Below are 16,254 nucleotides of genomic sequence, written 5' to 3' on the forward strand. Positions count from 1 at the left end.
TTCCTCTCAATACCAATATTATTACACAAGTGCTGAATTGAACATATATGTTTCTTTGTGCCTGTGAGAACGATCCCACTGTTATACATTATAGGTAGTAACACTGTCTTAACGTGTGATCCGCTACGGGTAGTAACAAAGTGGTCATTGTAAGACATAGTGGTACCAGAAAAGGCCACTTAGGTTGTATGCAGTAGTAACGCTCTGCAGGGAGCACTTAGTTTGTATGCAGTAGTAACGCTCTGCAGGGAGCACTTAGGTTGTATGCAGTAGTAACGCTCTGCAGGGAGCACTTAGGTTGTATGCAGTAGTAACGCTCTGCAGGGAGCACTTAGGTTGTATGCAGTAGTAACGCTCTGCAGGGAGCACTCTTAGGTTGTATGCAGTAGTAACGCTCTGCAGGGAGCACTTAGGTTGTATGCAGTAGTAACGCTCTGCAGGGAGCACTTAGGTTGTATGCAGTAGTAATGCTGTGCAGGGAGCACTTAGTTTGTATGCAGTAGTAACCCTCTGCAGAGAGCACTTAGTTTGTATGCAGTAGTAACCCTCTGCAGGGTGCACTTAGGTTGTATGTAGTAGTAACGCTCTGCAGGGAGCACTTAGGGTGTATGCAGTAGTAACCCTCTGCAGGGAGCACTTAGGTTGTATGCAGTAGTAACGCTCTGCAGGGAGCACTTAGGTTGTATGCAGTAGTAACGCTCTGCAGGGAGCACTTAGGTTGTATGCAGTAGTAACGCTCTGCAGGGAGCACTTAGGTTGTATGCAGTAGTGACGCTCTGCATGGAGCACTTAGGGTGTATGCAGTAGTAACGCTCTGCAGGGAGCACTTAGTTTGTATGCAGTAGTAACGCTCTGCAGGGAGCACTTAGGTTGTATGCAGTAGTAACGCTCTGCAGGGAGCACTTAGTTTGTATGCAGTAGTAACCCTCTGCAGGGAGCACTTAGGTTGTATGCAGTAGTAACACTGCAGGGAGCACTTAGGTTGTATGCAGTAGTAACGCTCTGCAGGGAGCACTTAGGTTGTATGCAGTAGTAATGCTCTGCAGGGAGCACTTAGGTTGTACGCAGTAGTAACGCTCTGCAGGCAGCACTTAGGTTGTATGCAGTAGTAACACTCTGCAGGGAGCACTTAGGTTGTATGCAGTAGTAATGATCTGCAGGGAGCACTTAGGTTGTATGCAGTAGTAACGCTCTGCAGAGAGCACTTAGGTTGTATGTAGTAGTAACGCTCTGCAGGGCACAGCTGTAAAACATTTTTTTTCTGAGATCACAATCCCGTTGTGAAAGGATCTCATAAATTTGATTTAAAAAAAAGTGTGTTTTAAATCCCTTTTATATTTCACTTGCTTATATCAGTTATTGCTCCACCCATATACCCATACATAGGTAGTGCTGGTATATAAATTATTTTATATCTTTCATAAATTTGTTGTCTTTCCAGGCTGACAATCAATTGGCTTATGTCATGCCTATTGAAAAATCTATCTTAAATAAAAATAATAAAAGTTATGTTTTAATTTATTCATGAAACATAAAGAAAAAAGAGTGCGCCACACATTAAGGCTTCTTTAGATATAAGCCCACAAGCGTTTTTTTTCTAAACCCTCTAACCAGTCATCGCAATTTGCTTAATGTCGCACCTCCAACCAGATTAACTAATCTTTGGTATTAACACTTTCGGATTAATCCCTCTATCGGTTGGTTCATACATAGAAGGATCATAAAACAATTATCACTTGGGCCTGTGCATAGTCCCTCAGACTTAACGTCTTCCCTGGAAATACTTGTGGATGGAGCCCTTCATTCGCTTTGGCAGGATTCAACGGTGGTCAATCTGTTGAAATCAGAGCACTACATTTTGGCCACCGTGCTCGATTCTAGGTTTAAAGCCTACGTTGTATCTCTCTTTCCGGACACAAGTCTGCAGAGGTGGAAAGACCTGCTGGTGAGAAAATTGTCAACTCAAGCGGAACGTGACCCGTCAACAGCTCATCCTTCATTTTCTCCAGCAACTGGGGCTGCGAGGAAAAGGATAACATTTCCGAGCCCACCCGCTGGACACAAAAGTAACAATACAAGTGACACATTAACAGGAAATTGTTTCTGTCACCATAGCGACAATTATCTGGAAATAAGATAATACACAGACACATAAAAAGACTCAACGGAAATCTTTTGTTTTTAAACCACTTTATTTCATATCTTTAATACACAGATTTTTCTCTATATTTTAAACTTCAAAAATACTTTACTCTGCACAACATGGATAAAATATCCTTTAAATCACAGAAACAATTCAAGTTACATTATAGTATTGCAGGCAAGTAAAACAGATACATATCAGGAGAGCCAAAACCCTATGGGGGTCATTCAGACCCAGCCGCAATAGCGGTCCACAGCAGTTTGCTGGTGGTGGCAAAATGCATATGCGCAGCGGCCGCGCAGACACACATTGTGGCCGCATCCCTGAGGGGTAAATGCGTGTGGGCCGGGACCATTTTCCGGGGGGCTGCGTGATGTCACATCTGTGTTCATCTCTGATTAACCCCCTATAAGCTTCCAGAGTGCACCTCATATCTCATCTTTTCCAAGTTACTACAAATGATATGAGATTGGTAGCAGCACTACTTTCAGGATTATTACACAGAACACACATAAAGGCTGACACAGCAAATAACAGTAACACATACAAGGGATTAATTAGAAATAAGGAAGCATAATCATCATTAAGTCTAATTATCAACTGATTCTGTGCGGAACACATACACCTCTTTACTGCCTCCAGCAGCCCCTGGTACTGTACTGTGACCATCCGTCCTGTCTCCCCCCACCACTGCCACCCGCCCTGTCTTCCCCCCCTACTGCCACCCAGTCTCCTTTCACTACTGCCACCCGCCGTCTCCTTCCACTACTGCCACCCACCCTGTCTCCCCCCACTGCTGTCACCTGCCCTGTCTCCTCCCACTCGTCCTGTCTCCCCCCACTACTGCCACCCGCCCCATCTCCCCCCACTACTGCACCCACCCCGTCTCCCGCCATTACTGTCACCCGCCCTGTCTCCTCACTACTGCCACCTGTCCCATCTCCTCCCACTACTGCCACAACCGGTCACACCCACTACTGCCACAACCAGTCACACCCACTACTGCCACCCACCCTGTCTCCCCAATAAGGCTGTTACCACCTTATTGCAAAAAGCATAGGAGATAGGATAAGAACCTTAAAGAACAACGCATGGCAATGATGAGTATACTCCAAAATAAAATAGTTCCTCACCTGAGTGATGTCTATTGTGTGCAACAAGAGCAGATTTATTTCTCAGAGTATAGAAATGGCTTCTGTGTGACTTTGCTGATGTCTAACAAGAACTGATTTGTGCGCAAAACATTTCCCACACTCAGAACATGGGAATGCCTTCTCACCTGTGTGACTTTGCTGATGGGTAACAAGTTGTGATTTTTGTGTAAAACATTTCCCGCACTCAGAGCAAGAAAATGGCTTCTCACCTGTGTGACTTCTGTGATGTATAACGAGATCTGATTTCTGTGCAAAACATTTCCCACACTCAGAACATGGAAAAGGCTTCTCACCTGTGTGACTGCGCAGATGTGTAACAAGTTGTGATTTACTTACACAACATTTCCCACACTCAGAACATGGAAATGGCTTCTCACCTGTATGACTTCTGTGATGTATAACAAGATGTGATTTACTTACACAACATTCCCACACTCAGAACATGGAAATGGCTTCTCACCTGTGTGACTTCTGTTATGTCTAACAAGAGCTGATTTCTGTGTAAAACATTTCCCACACTCAGAACATGGGAATGCCTTCTCACCTGTGTGACTTTGCTGATGGGTAATAAGTTGTGATTTTTGTGTAAAACATTTCCCGCACTCAGAGCAAGAAAATGGCTTCTCACCTGTGTGACTTCTCTGATGTTTAACAAGATCTGATTTCTGTGCAAAACATTTCCCACACTGAGAACATGGAAAAGGCTTCTCACCTGTGTGACTGCGCAGATGTGTAACAAGTTGTGATTTACTTACACAACATTTCCCACACTCAGAACATGGAAATGGCTTCTCACCTGTGTGACTTCTGTGATGTATAACAAGATGTGATTTACTTACACAACATTTCCCACACTCAGAACATGGAAATTGCTTCTCACCTGTGTGACTTCTGTTATGTCTAACAAGAGCTGATTTCTGTGTAAAACATTTCCCACACTCAGAACATGGAAAAGGCTTCTCACCTGTGTGACTGCGCAGATGTGTAACAAGTTGTGATTTACTTACACAACATTTCCCACACTCAGAACATGGAAATGGCTTCTCACCTGTGTGACTTGTTTGATGTAGAACAAGATGTGATTTACTTATACATTTCCCACACTCAGAACATAGAAATGGCCTCTCACCTGCCTTACCTGTGTGTGGGTTAATAGGCTTTGTGTTCTGTGTAAAACATTTGGCATCTATAGAACAGGGAAACACTGTATCTACTGTCAGAGCTGTAACAGATGCCCCAATATCAGAGTGATCAGGAGAACATTTCCCAGGATCAGAGGGATCAGCTGATAGAGCTGGATGTATAATTGGGGTAATGGGGTTATCTCCTGGAGAATCCTGTCTACTGTCATTATCTTTTATGTCACAATCCGGGGATAACATTAGATGTCCTTCTGAGATATTCCTGCTTGTGTGACCATCTGCTGGAAATAAAATACATTATGGAAATGTGAAATTTTCTGTAACAACATTAATCTTGTAAACAATAGAAGACGACTCTCTGGGACACTTAATTGTAAATGTGTGTGTATAATAAAACATAACTTTTAATGAAGGCTTTATAATATTGTGTCTCAGACTATCATTGTGTCCACCCTCCTGAGAACACTCACAATAACAAATGTAATATTATAATAAGACTTAGATATATCTCTCTCTTGTACTGGTAACTAACCATGAAGTATAAATGGAGATGTAGTCACTCGCCAAGTCCTATGTCAGCACCAATGTAAAACAATGAATGGGGAACATATCGTATGAATTGGAGATTCTAGATGAACAATAACATCAGTCATATGAGCTGATGGATCAGAGAAATGTCTCCTAACGTTACTCCTGGAAGCATTGGTAAGGTAGCATTCCTTTATGTGTGTGCTCATACGCTGGTAAGCCTGTACATGTGTTACTCGCCCTTATATAAGGTATATTGCTACAGCAGAGTAGGTGTGGAACAAGGTATTTTACATGCAATACACCATATAATACCCTGTAATCATCATCATCTGCTAGGTTATAAACTACTTTCTCTTACGTCCTAGAGGATGCTGGGGTCTATTTAGTACCATGGGGTAGAGATGGGTCCTTTGGGAGCCACTGGCACTTTAAGAGTTTAATAGTGTGGGCTGGCCCCTCCCTCTATGTCCCTCCTATCAGACTCAGTTTAGAAAATGTGCCCGGAGGAGCCGGTCACAGCTAGGGGAGCTCCTAGGAGTTTTCTTAGTTTTTTATTTTCTATTGTTAGTTAGGTACAGGGAGGCTGCTGGCAACAGCCTCCCTGCTTCGTGGGACTTAGTAGGGGAGGGGGGGAGTAGGAACCAACTTCCTGAAGAGTTAATGGCTCTCTACTCCGCTGACATGACACTGAGCTCCTGAGGGTGCTGATCACAAGCCCACAAGGCGACAGCTGTCTCCCGAAGCACGGCCGCTACCCCCTAACAGAGCCAGAAGAAAGAAGAGTGGTGAGTATAGCGCCCGTGGCCCAGTTAGCGGGTCACCAGCGGGTATGATGGCACAAGGGTGTGAGCGCAGCTCTGACAGGCTGCGCTCCAGGAAGGCTCAGCAACACACAGTGTAGGCGCTTTGAGGGGCATCCTGAGCCAACACGGATAAACCCTACACTGGTCACGCAGCTAACAGGGGCTAATCTCCCTGTTATCACTAAAATCCTCAGGCCAGTATAAACAATTAGTGCGGGAAGCCGCTCGACATTACAAGGGACGGGGCTTCCTCAGAGCGGATCCAGCACTCACCAGCGCCATTTTCTCCCTGCAGATCATAGGAACTAGGACACTGACCTATTAAGGTTAGTTAGTCAGTGCCGAGCTGTTATCATAATAACTGCCTACAGGGGCGCTGTGTGGCTGGCTCCTTATACTCTGTGACTCTCTGAAGGTACTCTGGGGGAAACTGTGTCTGACATTTTCCGGTGTGTGTAAGTGTGTATATCCACATTACCATGTCTAAGGACTCTGTGTCCTGTGCTGCAGAGTGTGTATCTTCTCCTGAGGAGTCTATTCCATCTACTCAGGACTGCAATGTGCTGTCTCAGCCTTCTGACTCCAAACCCCCATGGGTGGATTATTTAAGGGGAATGATATCCCAGATTTCAACAAGGATGTCACATACTGAGAAAGAGACGCAGGTTTTGAGACAATCTGTAGTGGGTTTGAAGTATTCAGCTCCCACTACTTCATCTAAATCCCCAACTATATACCCCCAAAAAATGTACACTTGTCCAGATAATGCAAGCTGACACTGATACCGACTCTGATACAGGGGACGGTGATAGGGATATGTAGGGGGGGGGTGTAGCCCTTGCTAAAGGGGTGCCGCTAATGTTTGAAGCCATTAGGGATGTTTTGCATATTTCTGAGAAGGTTCCGGAACAAGTAGAGGAATCTTATATTACAGTAAATAAGAAATCCTCGCTTACCTTCCCTGCTTCTAAGGAGTTAAACTACTTGTTTGAAAAATACTGGGAAAACCCAGAGAAAAAAATTCCAGACCCTAAAAGAATTCTCTTTGCTTTCCCTTTCCCTGAATAGGATAGGAAGAATTGGGAAAACCCACCTATAGTAGACGCTTCTGTATCTAGGCTGTCTAAAAAGGTGGTTTTACCTGTCCCTGGTTCAACCGCTTTAAAGGAGCCGGCTGACCGCAAGATTGAGACTACGCTCAAATCACTATACACTGCTACAGGCGTGGCTTTAAGGCCCACTATTGCTTGTGCATGGATTTCTAAAGTCATAGTAAAGTGGTCAGAGACCTTTCTAGAGGACTTAGATACTATGGATAGGAGTGACATTGACTTGTTTTTACGCCACATACAAGATTCAGCAGGTTTCACTTTATCTCACCCTTCATTACCTCTCACTAATTTACCCCTGCTGTTTTCAGCAGCCTCTCTCACTAACCTATTTTCACTTTTTCACTATATATTTTTTCACTTTTGTGTTGCCCTGGGGTCACTCAGCTGCTTCATTTTGGGGGGTCCCGCACCCTAGATTTGTACCCCCCAAAATGTTAGGGACTTGCCCGACTAATGAGGTCACCTGGACGCGGTGGGCAAGCCGTTACTTATGGCCATAACTATGCGAAGAACCTCGCTTAAAATGCCAAATTTTATTGCTATTATTATTAATAAATTGGTAATGTTTGAATTGTGCACCTGCAACCTTTTTCTTTGTATGCAGTTCTACTGAAAGGTCTCCGCAGGGTCGCACCTCTCATTACCGGTGTGCACCCCAGGACCCCTCCCCTGTATACCTAATGCTGTGTATTCACATACACAATAGAAGGCCAGAGACCCCTTCTGCCTGGTGGTAGCACCCACGCCCACCTGTCCTATATATTGGTTTTAATTAGGTTCCTGACATTTCTTAGACTGCATGCAGAGCAAGGTGAGTCCTGCACAAATGTATATTGGATTATCAGATGGGGGTGCATTTCCGGAGTGTGGGTCCCCCTGGACTGTTGTGGCTGTTTTGCCTCAGGAGCAACACATACTAACACTTATTTTCATATTTACTTTCATCCCTATCGTGTGTTTTGTTTCAATGTAATTCATTTCCTACCTTCACTTTTCACTACTTTACCTCTCACTACTTTATCTCACCCTTCATTACCTCTCACTAATTTACCCCTGCTGTTTTCAGCAGCCTCTCTCACTAACCTATTTTCACTTTTTTACTATATATTTTTTCACTTTTGTGTTGCCCTGGGGTCACTCAGCTGCTTCATTTTGCCCCCCCGCACCCTAGATTTGTACCCCCCAAAATGTTAGGGACTTGCCCGACTAATGAGGTCACCTGGACGCGGTGGGCAAGCCGTTACTTATGGCCATAACTATGCGAAGAACCTCGCTTAAAATGCAAAATTTTATTGCTATTATTATTAATAATAAGAATTTACTTACCGATAATTCTATTTCTCGGAGTCCGTAGTGGATGCTGGGGTTCCTGAAAGGACCATGGGGAATAGCGGCTCCGCAGGAGACAGGGCACAAAAAAGTAAAGCTTTACTAGGTCAGGTGGTGTGCACTGGCTCCTCCCCCTATGACCCTCCTCCAGACTCCAGTTAGGTACTGTGCCCGGACGAGCATACACAATAAGGGAGGCATTTTGAATCCCGGGTAAGACTCATACCAGCCACACCAATCACACCGTACAACTTGTGATCTAAACCCAGTTAACAGTATGATAACAGAAAGAGCCTCTTAAAGATGGCTCCTTAAACAATAACCCGAATTAGTTAACAATAACTATGTACAAGTATTGCAGATAATCCGCACTTGGGATGGGCGCCCAGCATCCACTACGGACTCCGAGAAATAGAATTATCGGTAAGTAAATTCTTATTTTCTCTATCGTCCTTGTGGATGCTGGGGTTCCTGAAAGGACCATGGGGATTATACCAAAGCTCCCAAACGGGCGGGAGAGTGCGGATGACTCTGCAGCACCGAATGAGAGAATTCCAAGTCCTCTTTTGCCAGGGTATCAAATTTGTAGAATTTTACAAACGTGTTTTCCCCCGACCACGTAGCTGCTCGGCAGAGTTGTAATGCCGAGACCCCTCGGGCAGCCGCCCAAGATGAGCCCACCTTCCTTGTGGAATGGGCCTTAACAGATTTAGGCTGTGGCAGGCCTGCCACAGAATGTGCAAGTTGAATTGTGCTACAAATCCAACGAGCAATCGACTGCTTAGAAGCAGGTGCTCCCAACTTGTTGGGTGCATACAGTATAAACAGCGAGTCAGACTTTCTGACTCCAGCCGTCCTTGAAATGTATATTTTTAAGGCTCTGACAACGTCCAACAACTTGGAGTCCTCCAAGTCGCTAGTGGCCGCAGGCACCACAATGGGTTGGTTCAGGTGAAATGCTGACACCACTTTAGGAAGAAAATGCGGACGAGTCCGCAGTTCTGCCCTATCCGAATGGAAAATTAGATAAGGGCTTTTATAAGATAAAGCCGCCAATTCAGATACTCTCCTGGCAGAAGCCAGGGCCAGTAACATAGTCACTTTCCATGTGAGATATTTCAAATCCACCTTTTTCAATGGTTCAAACCAATGGGATTTGAGGAAATCTAAAACTACATTTAGATCCCACGGTGCCACCGGAGGCACCACAGGAGGCTGTATATGCAGTACTCCTTTGACAAAAGTCTGGACCTCAGGGACTGAGGCCAATTCTTTTTGGAAGAATATTGACAGGGCCGAAATTTGAACCTTAATAGATCCCAATTTGAGACCCATAGACAATCCTGATTGCAGGAAATGTAGGAAACGACCCAGTTGAAATTCCTCCGTCGGAACACTCCGATCCTCGCACCACGCGACATATTTTCGCCAAATGCGGTGATAATGTTTCACGGTGACTTCCTTCCTTGCCTTAATCAAGGTAGGAATGACTTCTTCTGGAATGCCTTTCCCTTTTAGGATCTGGCGTTCAACCGCCATGCCGTCAAACGCAGCCGCGGTAAGTCTTGAAAGAGACAGGGACCCTGTTGGAGCAGGTCCCTTCTCAGAGGTAGAGGCCACGGTTCGTCCGTGAGCATTTCTTGAAGTTCCGGGTACCAAGTCCTTCTCGGCCAATCCGGAACCACTAGTATTGTTCTTACTCCTCTTTGCCGTATAATCTTCAATACCTTTGGTATGAGCGGCAGAGGAGGAAACACATATACTGACTGGTACACCCAAGGAGTTACCAGCGCGTCCACAGCTATTGCCTGTGGATCTCTTGACCTGGCGCAATATTTGTCCAGTTTCTTGTTGAGGCGAGACGCCATCATGTCTACAATTGGTCTTTCCCAACGGTCTATTAACATGTGGAAGACCTCTGGATGTAGACCCCACTCTCCCGGATGAAGATCGTGTCTGCTGAGGAAGTCTGCTTCCCAGTTGTCCACGCCCGGGATGAACACTGCTGACAGTGCTATCACGTGATTCTCCGCCCAGCGAAGAATCTTGGCAGCTTCTGCCATTGCACTCCTGCTTCTTGTGCCGCCCTGTCTGTTTACATGGGCGACCGCCGTGATGTTGTCCGACTGAATCAACACCGGCTTTCCTTGCAGGAGAGGTTCCGCCTGGCTTAGAGCATTGTAGATTGCTCTTAGTTCCAGAATGTTTATGTGAAGAGACTTTTCCAGGCTCGTCCATACTCCCTGGAAGTTTCTTCCTTGTGTGACTGCTCCCCAGCCTCTCAGGCTGGCGTCCGTGGTCACCAAGATCCAATCCTGAATGCCGAATCTGCGGCCTTCTAATAGGTGAGCCTTCTGCAACCACCACAGAAGAGACACCCTTGTCTTTGGTGACAAGGTTATTCGCAGGTGCATCTGAAGATGTGACCCTGACCATTTGTCCAACAGATCCCTTTGGAAAATTCTTGCATGGAATCTGCCGAATGGAATTGCTTCGTAAGAAGCCACCATTTTCCCCAGGACTCTTGTGCATTGATGCACTGACACCTTTCCTGGTTTTAGGAGGTTCCTGACCAGGTTGGATAACTCCTTTGCTTTTTCCTCGGGAAGGAAAACCTTTTTCTGAACCGTGTCCAGAATCATTCCTAGGAACAGCAGACGAGTTGACGGGATTAATTGGGATTTTGGAATATTCAGAATCCACCCGTGTTGTCTTAGCACCTCTTGAGATAGTGCTAATCTTGTCTCCAGCTGTTCTCTGGACCTTGCCCTTATTAGGAGATCGTCCAAGTATGGGATAACTAATACGCCTTTTCTTCGAAGAAGAATCATCATCTCGGCCATTACCTTGGTAAAGACCCGAGGTGCCGTGGACAATCCGAACGGCAGCGTCTGAAACTGATAGTGACAGTTTTGAACAACGAACCTGAGGTATCCCTGGTGTGCGGGGTAAATCGGAACGTGGAGATACGCATCCTTGATGTCCAAGGATACCATAAAGTCCCCTTCTTCCAGGTTCGCTATCACTGCTCTGAGTGACTCCATCTTGAACTTGAACTTTTTTATGTAGAGGTTCAAGGACTTCAGATTTAGAATAGGTCTTACCGAGCCATCCGGCTTCGGTACCACAAATAGAGTGGAATAATACCCCCTCCCTTGTTGTAAGAGGGGTACTTTGACTATCACCTGCTGAGAGTACAGCTTGTGAATGGCCTCCAAAACCGTCTCCCTTTCGGAGGAGACGGTTGGTAAAGCAGACTTCAGGAAACGATGAGGAGGATCCGTCTCTAATTCCAACCTGTACCCCTGAGATATTATCTGCAGGATCCAGGGGTCTACCTGCGAGTGAGCCCACTGCGCGCTGTAATTTTTGAGACGGCCGCCCACTGTCCCCGAGTCCGCTAGAGAGGCCCCAGCGTCATGCTGAGGTTTTTGCAGGAGCCGGGGAGGGCTTCTGTTCCTGGGAAGGAGCTGCCTGTTGGTGTCTCTTCCCTCTGCCTCTGCCTCGTGGCAGGTACGACAAGCCCTTTGCTCTCTTATTTTTGTAGGAGCGAAAAGGCTGCGGTTGAAAGGTCGGTGCCTTTTTCTGTTGGGGAGTGACTTGAGGTAAAAATGTGGATTTCCCGGCAGTAGCCGTGGCCACCAAGTCTGATAGACCGACTCCAAATAACTCCTCCCCTTTATACGGCAAAACTTCCATATGACGTTTTGAATCCGCATCGCCTGTCCACTGTCGTGTCCATAATGCTCTTCTGGCTGAAATGGACATAGCACTTACTCGTGATGCCAGTGTGCAGATATCTCTCTGTGCATCACGCATATAGATAAATGCATCCTTTATTTTCTAACGACAGCAAAACATTGTCCCTATCTAGGGTATCAATATTTTCAATCAGGGATTCTGACCAAACTACTCCAGCACTGCACATCCAGGCAGTTGCTATAGCTGGTCGTAGTATAACACCTGCATGTGTGTATATACTCTTTTGGATACCTTCCATCCTCCTATCTGATGGATCCTTAAGTGCGGCCGTCTCAGGAGAGGGTAACGCCACTTGTTTAGATAATCGTGTTAGCGCCTTGTCCACCTTAGGGGGTGTTTCCCAGCGCGCCCTAACCTCTGGCGGGAAAGGGTATAATGCCAATAACTTCTTTGAAATTATCAACTTTTTATCAGGGGCAACCCACGCTTCATCACACACGTCATTTAACTCTTCTGATTCAGGAAAAACTGTTGGTAGTTTTTTCACACCATACATAATACCCTGTTTTACGGTATCTGTAGTATCAGCTAAATTTAACGTCTCCTTCATTGCCAAAATCATATAACGTGTGGCCCTACTGGAAAATACGTTTGAATTTCCACCGTCGTCACTGGAATCAGTGCCTGTGTCTGGATCTGTGTCGACCGACTGAGGCAAAGGGCGTTTTACAGCCCCTGACGGTGTTTGGGGCGCCTGGACAGGCATTAATTGATTGTCCGGCCGCCTCATGTCCTCAACCGACTGTTTAAGTGAAGTGAGACTATCACGTAATTCCACAAATAAAGGCATCCATTCTGGTGTCGACCCCCTGGGGGGTGACATCTGCATATTTGGCAATTGCTCCGCCTCCACACCAATATCGTCCTCATACATGTCGACACACACGTACCGACACACACAGCAACCACACAGGGAATGCTCTAATGAAGACAGGACCCACTAGCCCTTTTGGGGAGACAGAGGGAGAGTCTGCCAGCACACACCAAAAAGCGCTATATATGACAGGGATAGCCTTATTATAAGTGCTCCCTTATAGCTGCTTTATATATATATATATATATATATATATATATATATATATATAATATAGCCATTAATCTTGCCCCCCCTCTCTGTTTTACCCTGTTTCTGTAGTGCAGTGCAGGGGAGAGACCTGGGAGCCGTCCTGACCAGCGGAGCTGTGACAGAAAATGGCGCCGTGTGCTGAGGAGATAGGCCCCGCCCCTTTTTCGGCGGGCTCTTCTCCCGCTATTATTTGAGTTAGGCAGGGGTTAAATATCTCCATATAGCCTCTGTGGGCTATATGGGAGGTATTTTTAGCCTTTAGTAAGGTTTTTATTTGCCTCTCAGAGCGCCCCCCCCCAGCGCTCTGCACCCTCAGTGACTGCCGTGTGAAGTGTGCTGAGAGGAAAATGGCGCACAGCTGCAGTGCTGTGCGCTACCTTATGAAGACTGAGGAGTCTTCAGCCGCCGATTTTGGACCTCTTCTATCTTCAGCGTCTGCAAGGGGGCCGGCGGCGCGGCTCCGGTGACCATCCAGGCTGTACCTGTGATCGTCCCTCTGGAGCTAGTGTCCAGTAGCCAAGCAGCAAATCCACTCTGCACGCAGGTGAGTTTACTACTTCTCCCCTAAGTCCCTCGTTGCAGTGATCCTGTTGCCAGCAGGACTCACTGTAAAATAAAAAACCTAAACTAAACTTTCTCTAAGCAGCTCTTTAGGAGAGCCACCTAGATTGCACCCTTCTCGTTCGGGCACAAAATCTAACTGGAGTCTGGAGGAGGGTCATAGGGGGAGGAGCCAGTGCACACCACCTGACCTAGTAAAGCTTTACTTTTTTGTGCCCTGTCTCCTGCGGAGCCGCTATTCCCCATGGTCCTTTCAGGAACCCCAGCATCCACAAGGACGATAGAGAAAAATTGGTAATGTTTGAATTGTGCACCTGCAACCTTTTTCTTTGCATGAAGGACATTGGCCTGCTACTTCCATGGCTATCTCGGCACGCAGAGGACTCTGGCTACGCCAATGGACTGCGGATGCAGAATCCAAGAAAAGTGTGGAGAACCTGCCAGTCACAGGTCAGGCACTATCTGGGGACGTATTGGATGCGTGGATTTCCACTGCAACTGCGGGTAAGTCGACATTTCATCCGTCCGCAGCAGCCCTAGTTAGGAAATCTTATCCTTCGTCCACACTGCAGTCCTTTCAGACCGCAAAGTTTAAAAAATCCAAACCCCCTCCCACCTTCTTTAGAGGAGGTCGGGGAAGATCCAAAAAACCTGCACCAACAGGTTCCCAGGAACAGAAACCAGGTTCTGCTTCCTCCAAATACTCAGAATGACGGTGGACCTCTCAGTCTGGAGATCAGGCAGGTGGGAGCGAGACTAAAAGATTTCAGTCACATCTGGGCGTCATCATGCCTAGACCTCAGGGTGACGGATATTGTTACCAAGGGGTACAGACTGGAGTTTCAGGAACTCCTACCTCACAGATTCTTCAAATCAGGCTTACCAGCTTCGCTGACAGAAAGTGCTATCCTACAGAAAGCCATTCAAAAATTGGTACGAACAAATGTTATTGTTCCAGTTCCACCTCACCCAAAAACCAATGGTTATTACTCAAACCTGTTTGTGGTACCAAAACCGGACGGTTCCGTAAGGCCTATATTGAACCTGAAGTTGTTGAACCCCTACTTGAGGGTTTTCCAAATCAAGATGGAGTCTCAGAGCGGTGATCTCAGGTCTGGAGGAGGGGGAAATCCTAGTATCCCTTTATATCAAGGATGCGTACCTTCACATTCCGATCTGATCCCACCTCACCAGGCCTATCTACAGTTTGCACTACAGAACTGTCACTATCAGTTCCAGACGTTGCCATTTGGCCTCTCTACAGCAGTGAGGGTGTTCACCAAGGTCATGGTGGAGATGATGCTCCTCCTATGCAAATTGGGAGTGAACATAATTCCATATCTGGATGAAAGGCTAATAGAGGCATCTTCCAAGGAGAAGCTGTTGCAGAGTATTGCGCTCTCAACTCAACTACTCTGGGATCATGGGTGGATCCTGAACCTTCCAAAGTCACATTTGGAACTGACAAGGAGACTGCCCTTCCTGGGGATGATACTCGACACAGAAATGCAGAGTGTGTTTCTACCGGTGGAGAAAGCATTGGTGATCCAATCAATGGTCCGGGATGTCTTGAAACCTCCCCGGGTATCGGTTCATTGATGCATTCACCTTCTGGGGAAGATGGTATCCTCCTACGAGGCTCTACAATACGGAGATTCCATGCACGGTTCTTCCAGCTGGATCTCCTGGACAAGTGGTCGGGATCGCATCTTCACATGCACCAGCCGATATGCCTGTTGCCGAAAGCCAGAATTTCACTACTCTGGTGGCTGCAAACTTCTCACCTGCTGAAGGGCCGCAGGTTCGGGATTCAGAATTGGATTCTTCTAACCACGGATGCAAGCCTCAAAGGTTGGGGAGTAGTCACCCAAGGGGAAAACTTCCAAGGAAAGTGGTCATGCCAGGAATCGGTCCTTCCAATATACATTCTGTAACTAAGGGCCATATACAATGGCCTTCTACAAGCGGCTCATCTTCTGCAAGATCGAGCCATTCAGGTTTAGTCAGACAACGTCACAGCGGTGTACTACATAAACAGGCAGGGTGGAGCGAAGAGCAGGGCTGCAATGTCAGAGGTAACAAGAATCCTCCTCTGGGCAGAAAGACACACACTGGCACTGTCAGCGATCTTCATTCCGGGAGAGGACAACTGGGAAGCAGACTTCCTCAGCAGACATGACCTCCATCCAGGAGAATGGGGCCTCCACCCGGAAGTATTCACAGAGGTAACACGCCGATGGGGTATACCTCAGATAGACATGATGGCCTCTCGCCTCAACAAGAAGCTTCGGAGGTACTGTTCCAGCTCACGAGACCTACAGGCAGTGGCGGTGGACACCCTGGTGACTCCATGGGTGTTCCAGTCAGTGTATGTGTTCCCTCCACTTCTACTCATCCCAAGGATTCTCAAACTAATAAAAAGATCAAGAGTTCCGGCGATCCTCATTGCTCTGGACTGGCCAAGTCGGGCTTGGTACGCGGATCTTCTGGCATTACTGCTGGAGGATCTGAGGCCTCTTCATCTTCGCGAGGACCTTTTACTGCAGGGGCCGTTTGCCTATCAAGACTTACCGCGGCTACGTTTGACGGCATGGAGGTTGAACGCCAGATCTTAGCTCAGAAGGGCATTCCGAATAAGGTTATTCCTACTC

General features: G+C 46.6%; 1 protein-coding gene across 2 annotated transcripts in view; it reads right to left on the bottom strand.

Moving 5' to 3' along the window:
• Positions 1 to 3,037: 3,037 nt before the first annotated feature.
• LOC134990249 (oocyte zinc finger protein XlCOF6.1-like) overlaps positions 3,038 to 16,254 on the bottom strand; it is a 36,208-nt gene continuing 22,991 nt past the window's right edge. The window contains exon 5 of one of the 2 annotated variants that reach the window (XM_063950666.1): positions 3,038 to 4,717. In XM_063950666.1, the coding sequence (XP_063806736.1) occupies positions 3,714 to 4,717 (1,004 nt within the window). In that variant the 3' untranslated portion in view covers positions 3,038 to 3,713. Of the gene's footprint in view, positions 4,721 to 16,254 lie in introns of both variants that reach the window. The other variant, XM_063950665.1, reaches the window with a different exon arrangement.

This window comes from Pseudophryne corroboree, unplaced genomic scaffold (assembly GCF_028390025.1).
Source record: "Pseudophryne corroboree isolate aPseCor3 unplaced genomic scaffold, aPseCor3.hap2 scaffold_1151, whole genome shotgun sequence".
Classification (NCBI taxonomy): Eukaryota; Metazoa; Chordata; class Amphibia; order Anura; family Myobatrachidae; genus Pseudophryne; species Pseudophryne corroboree.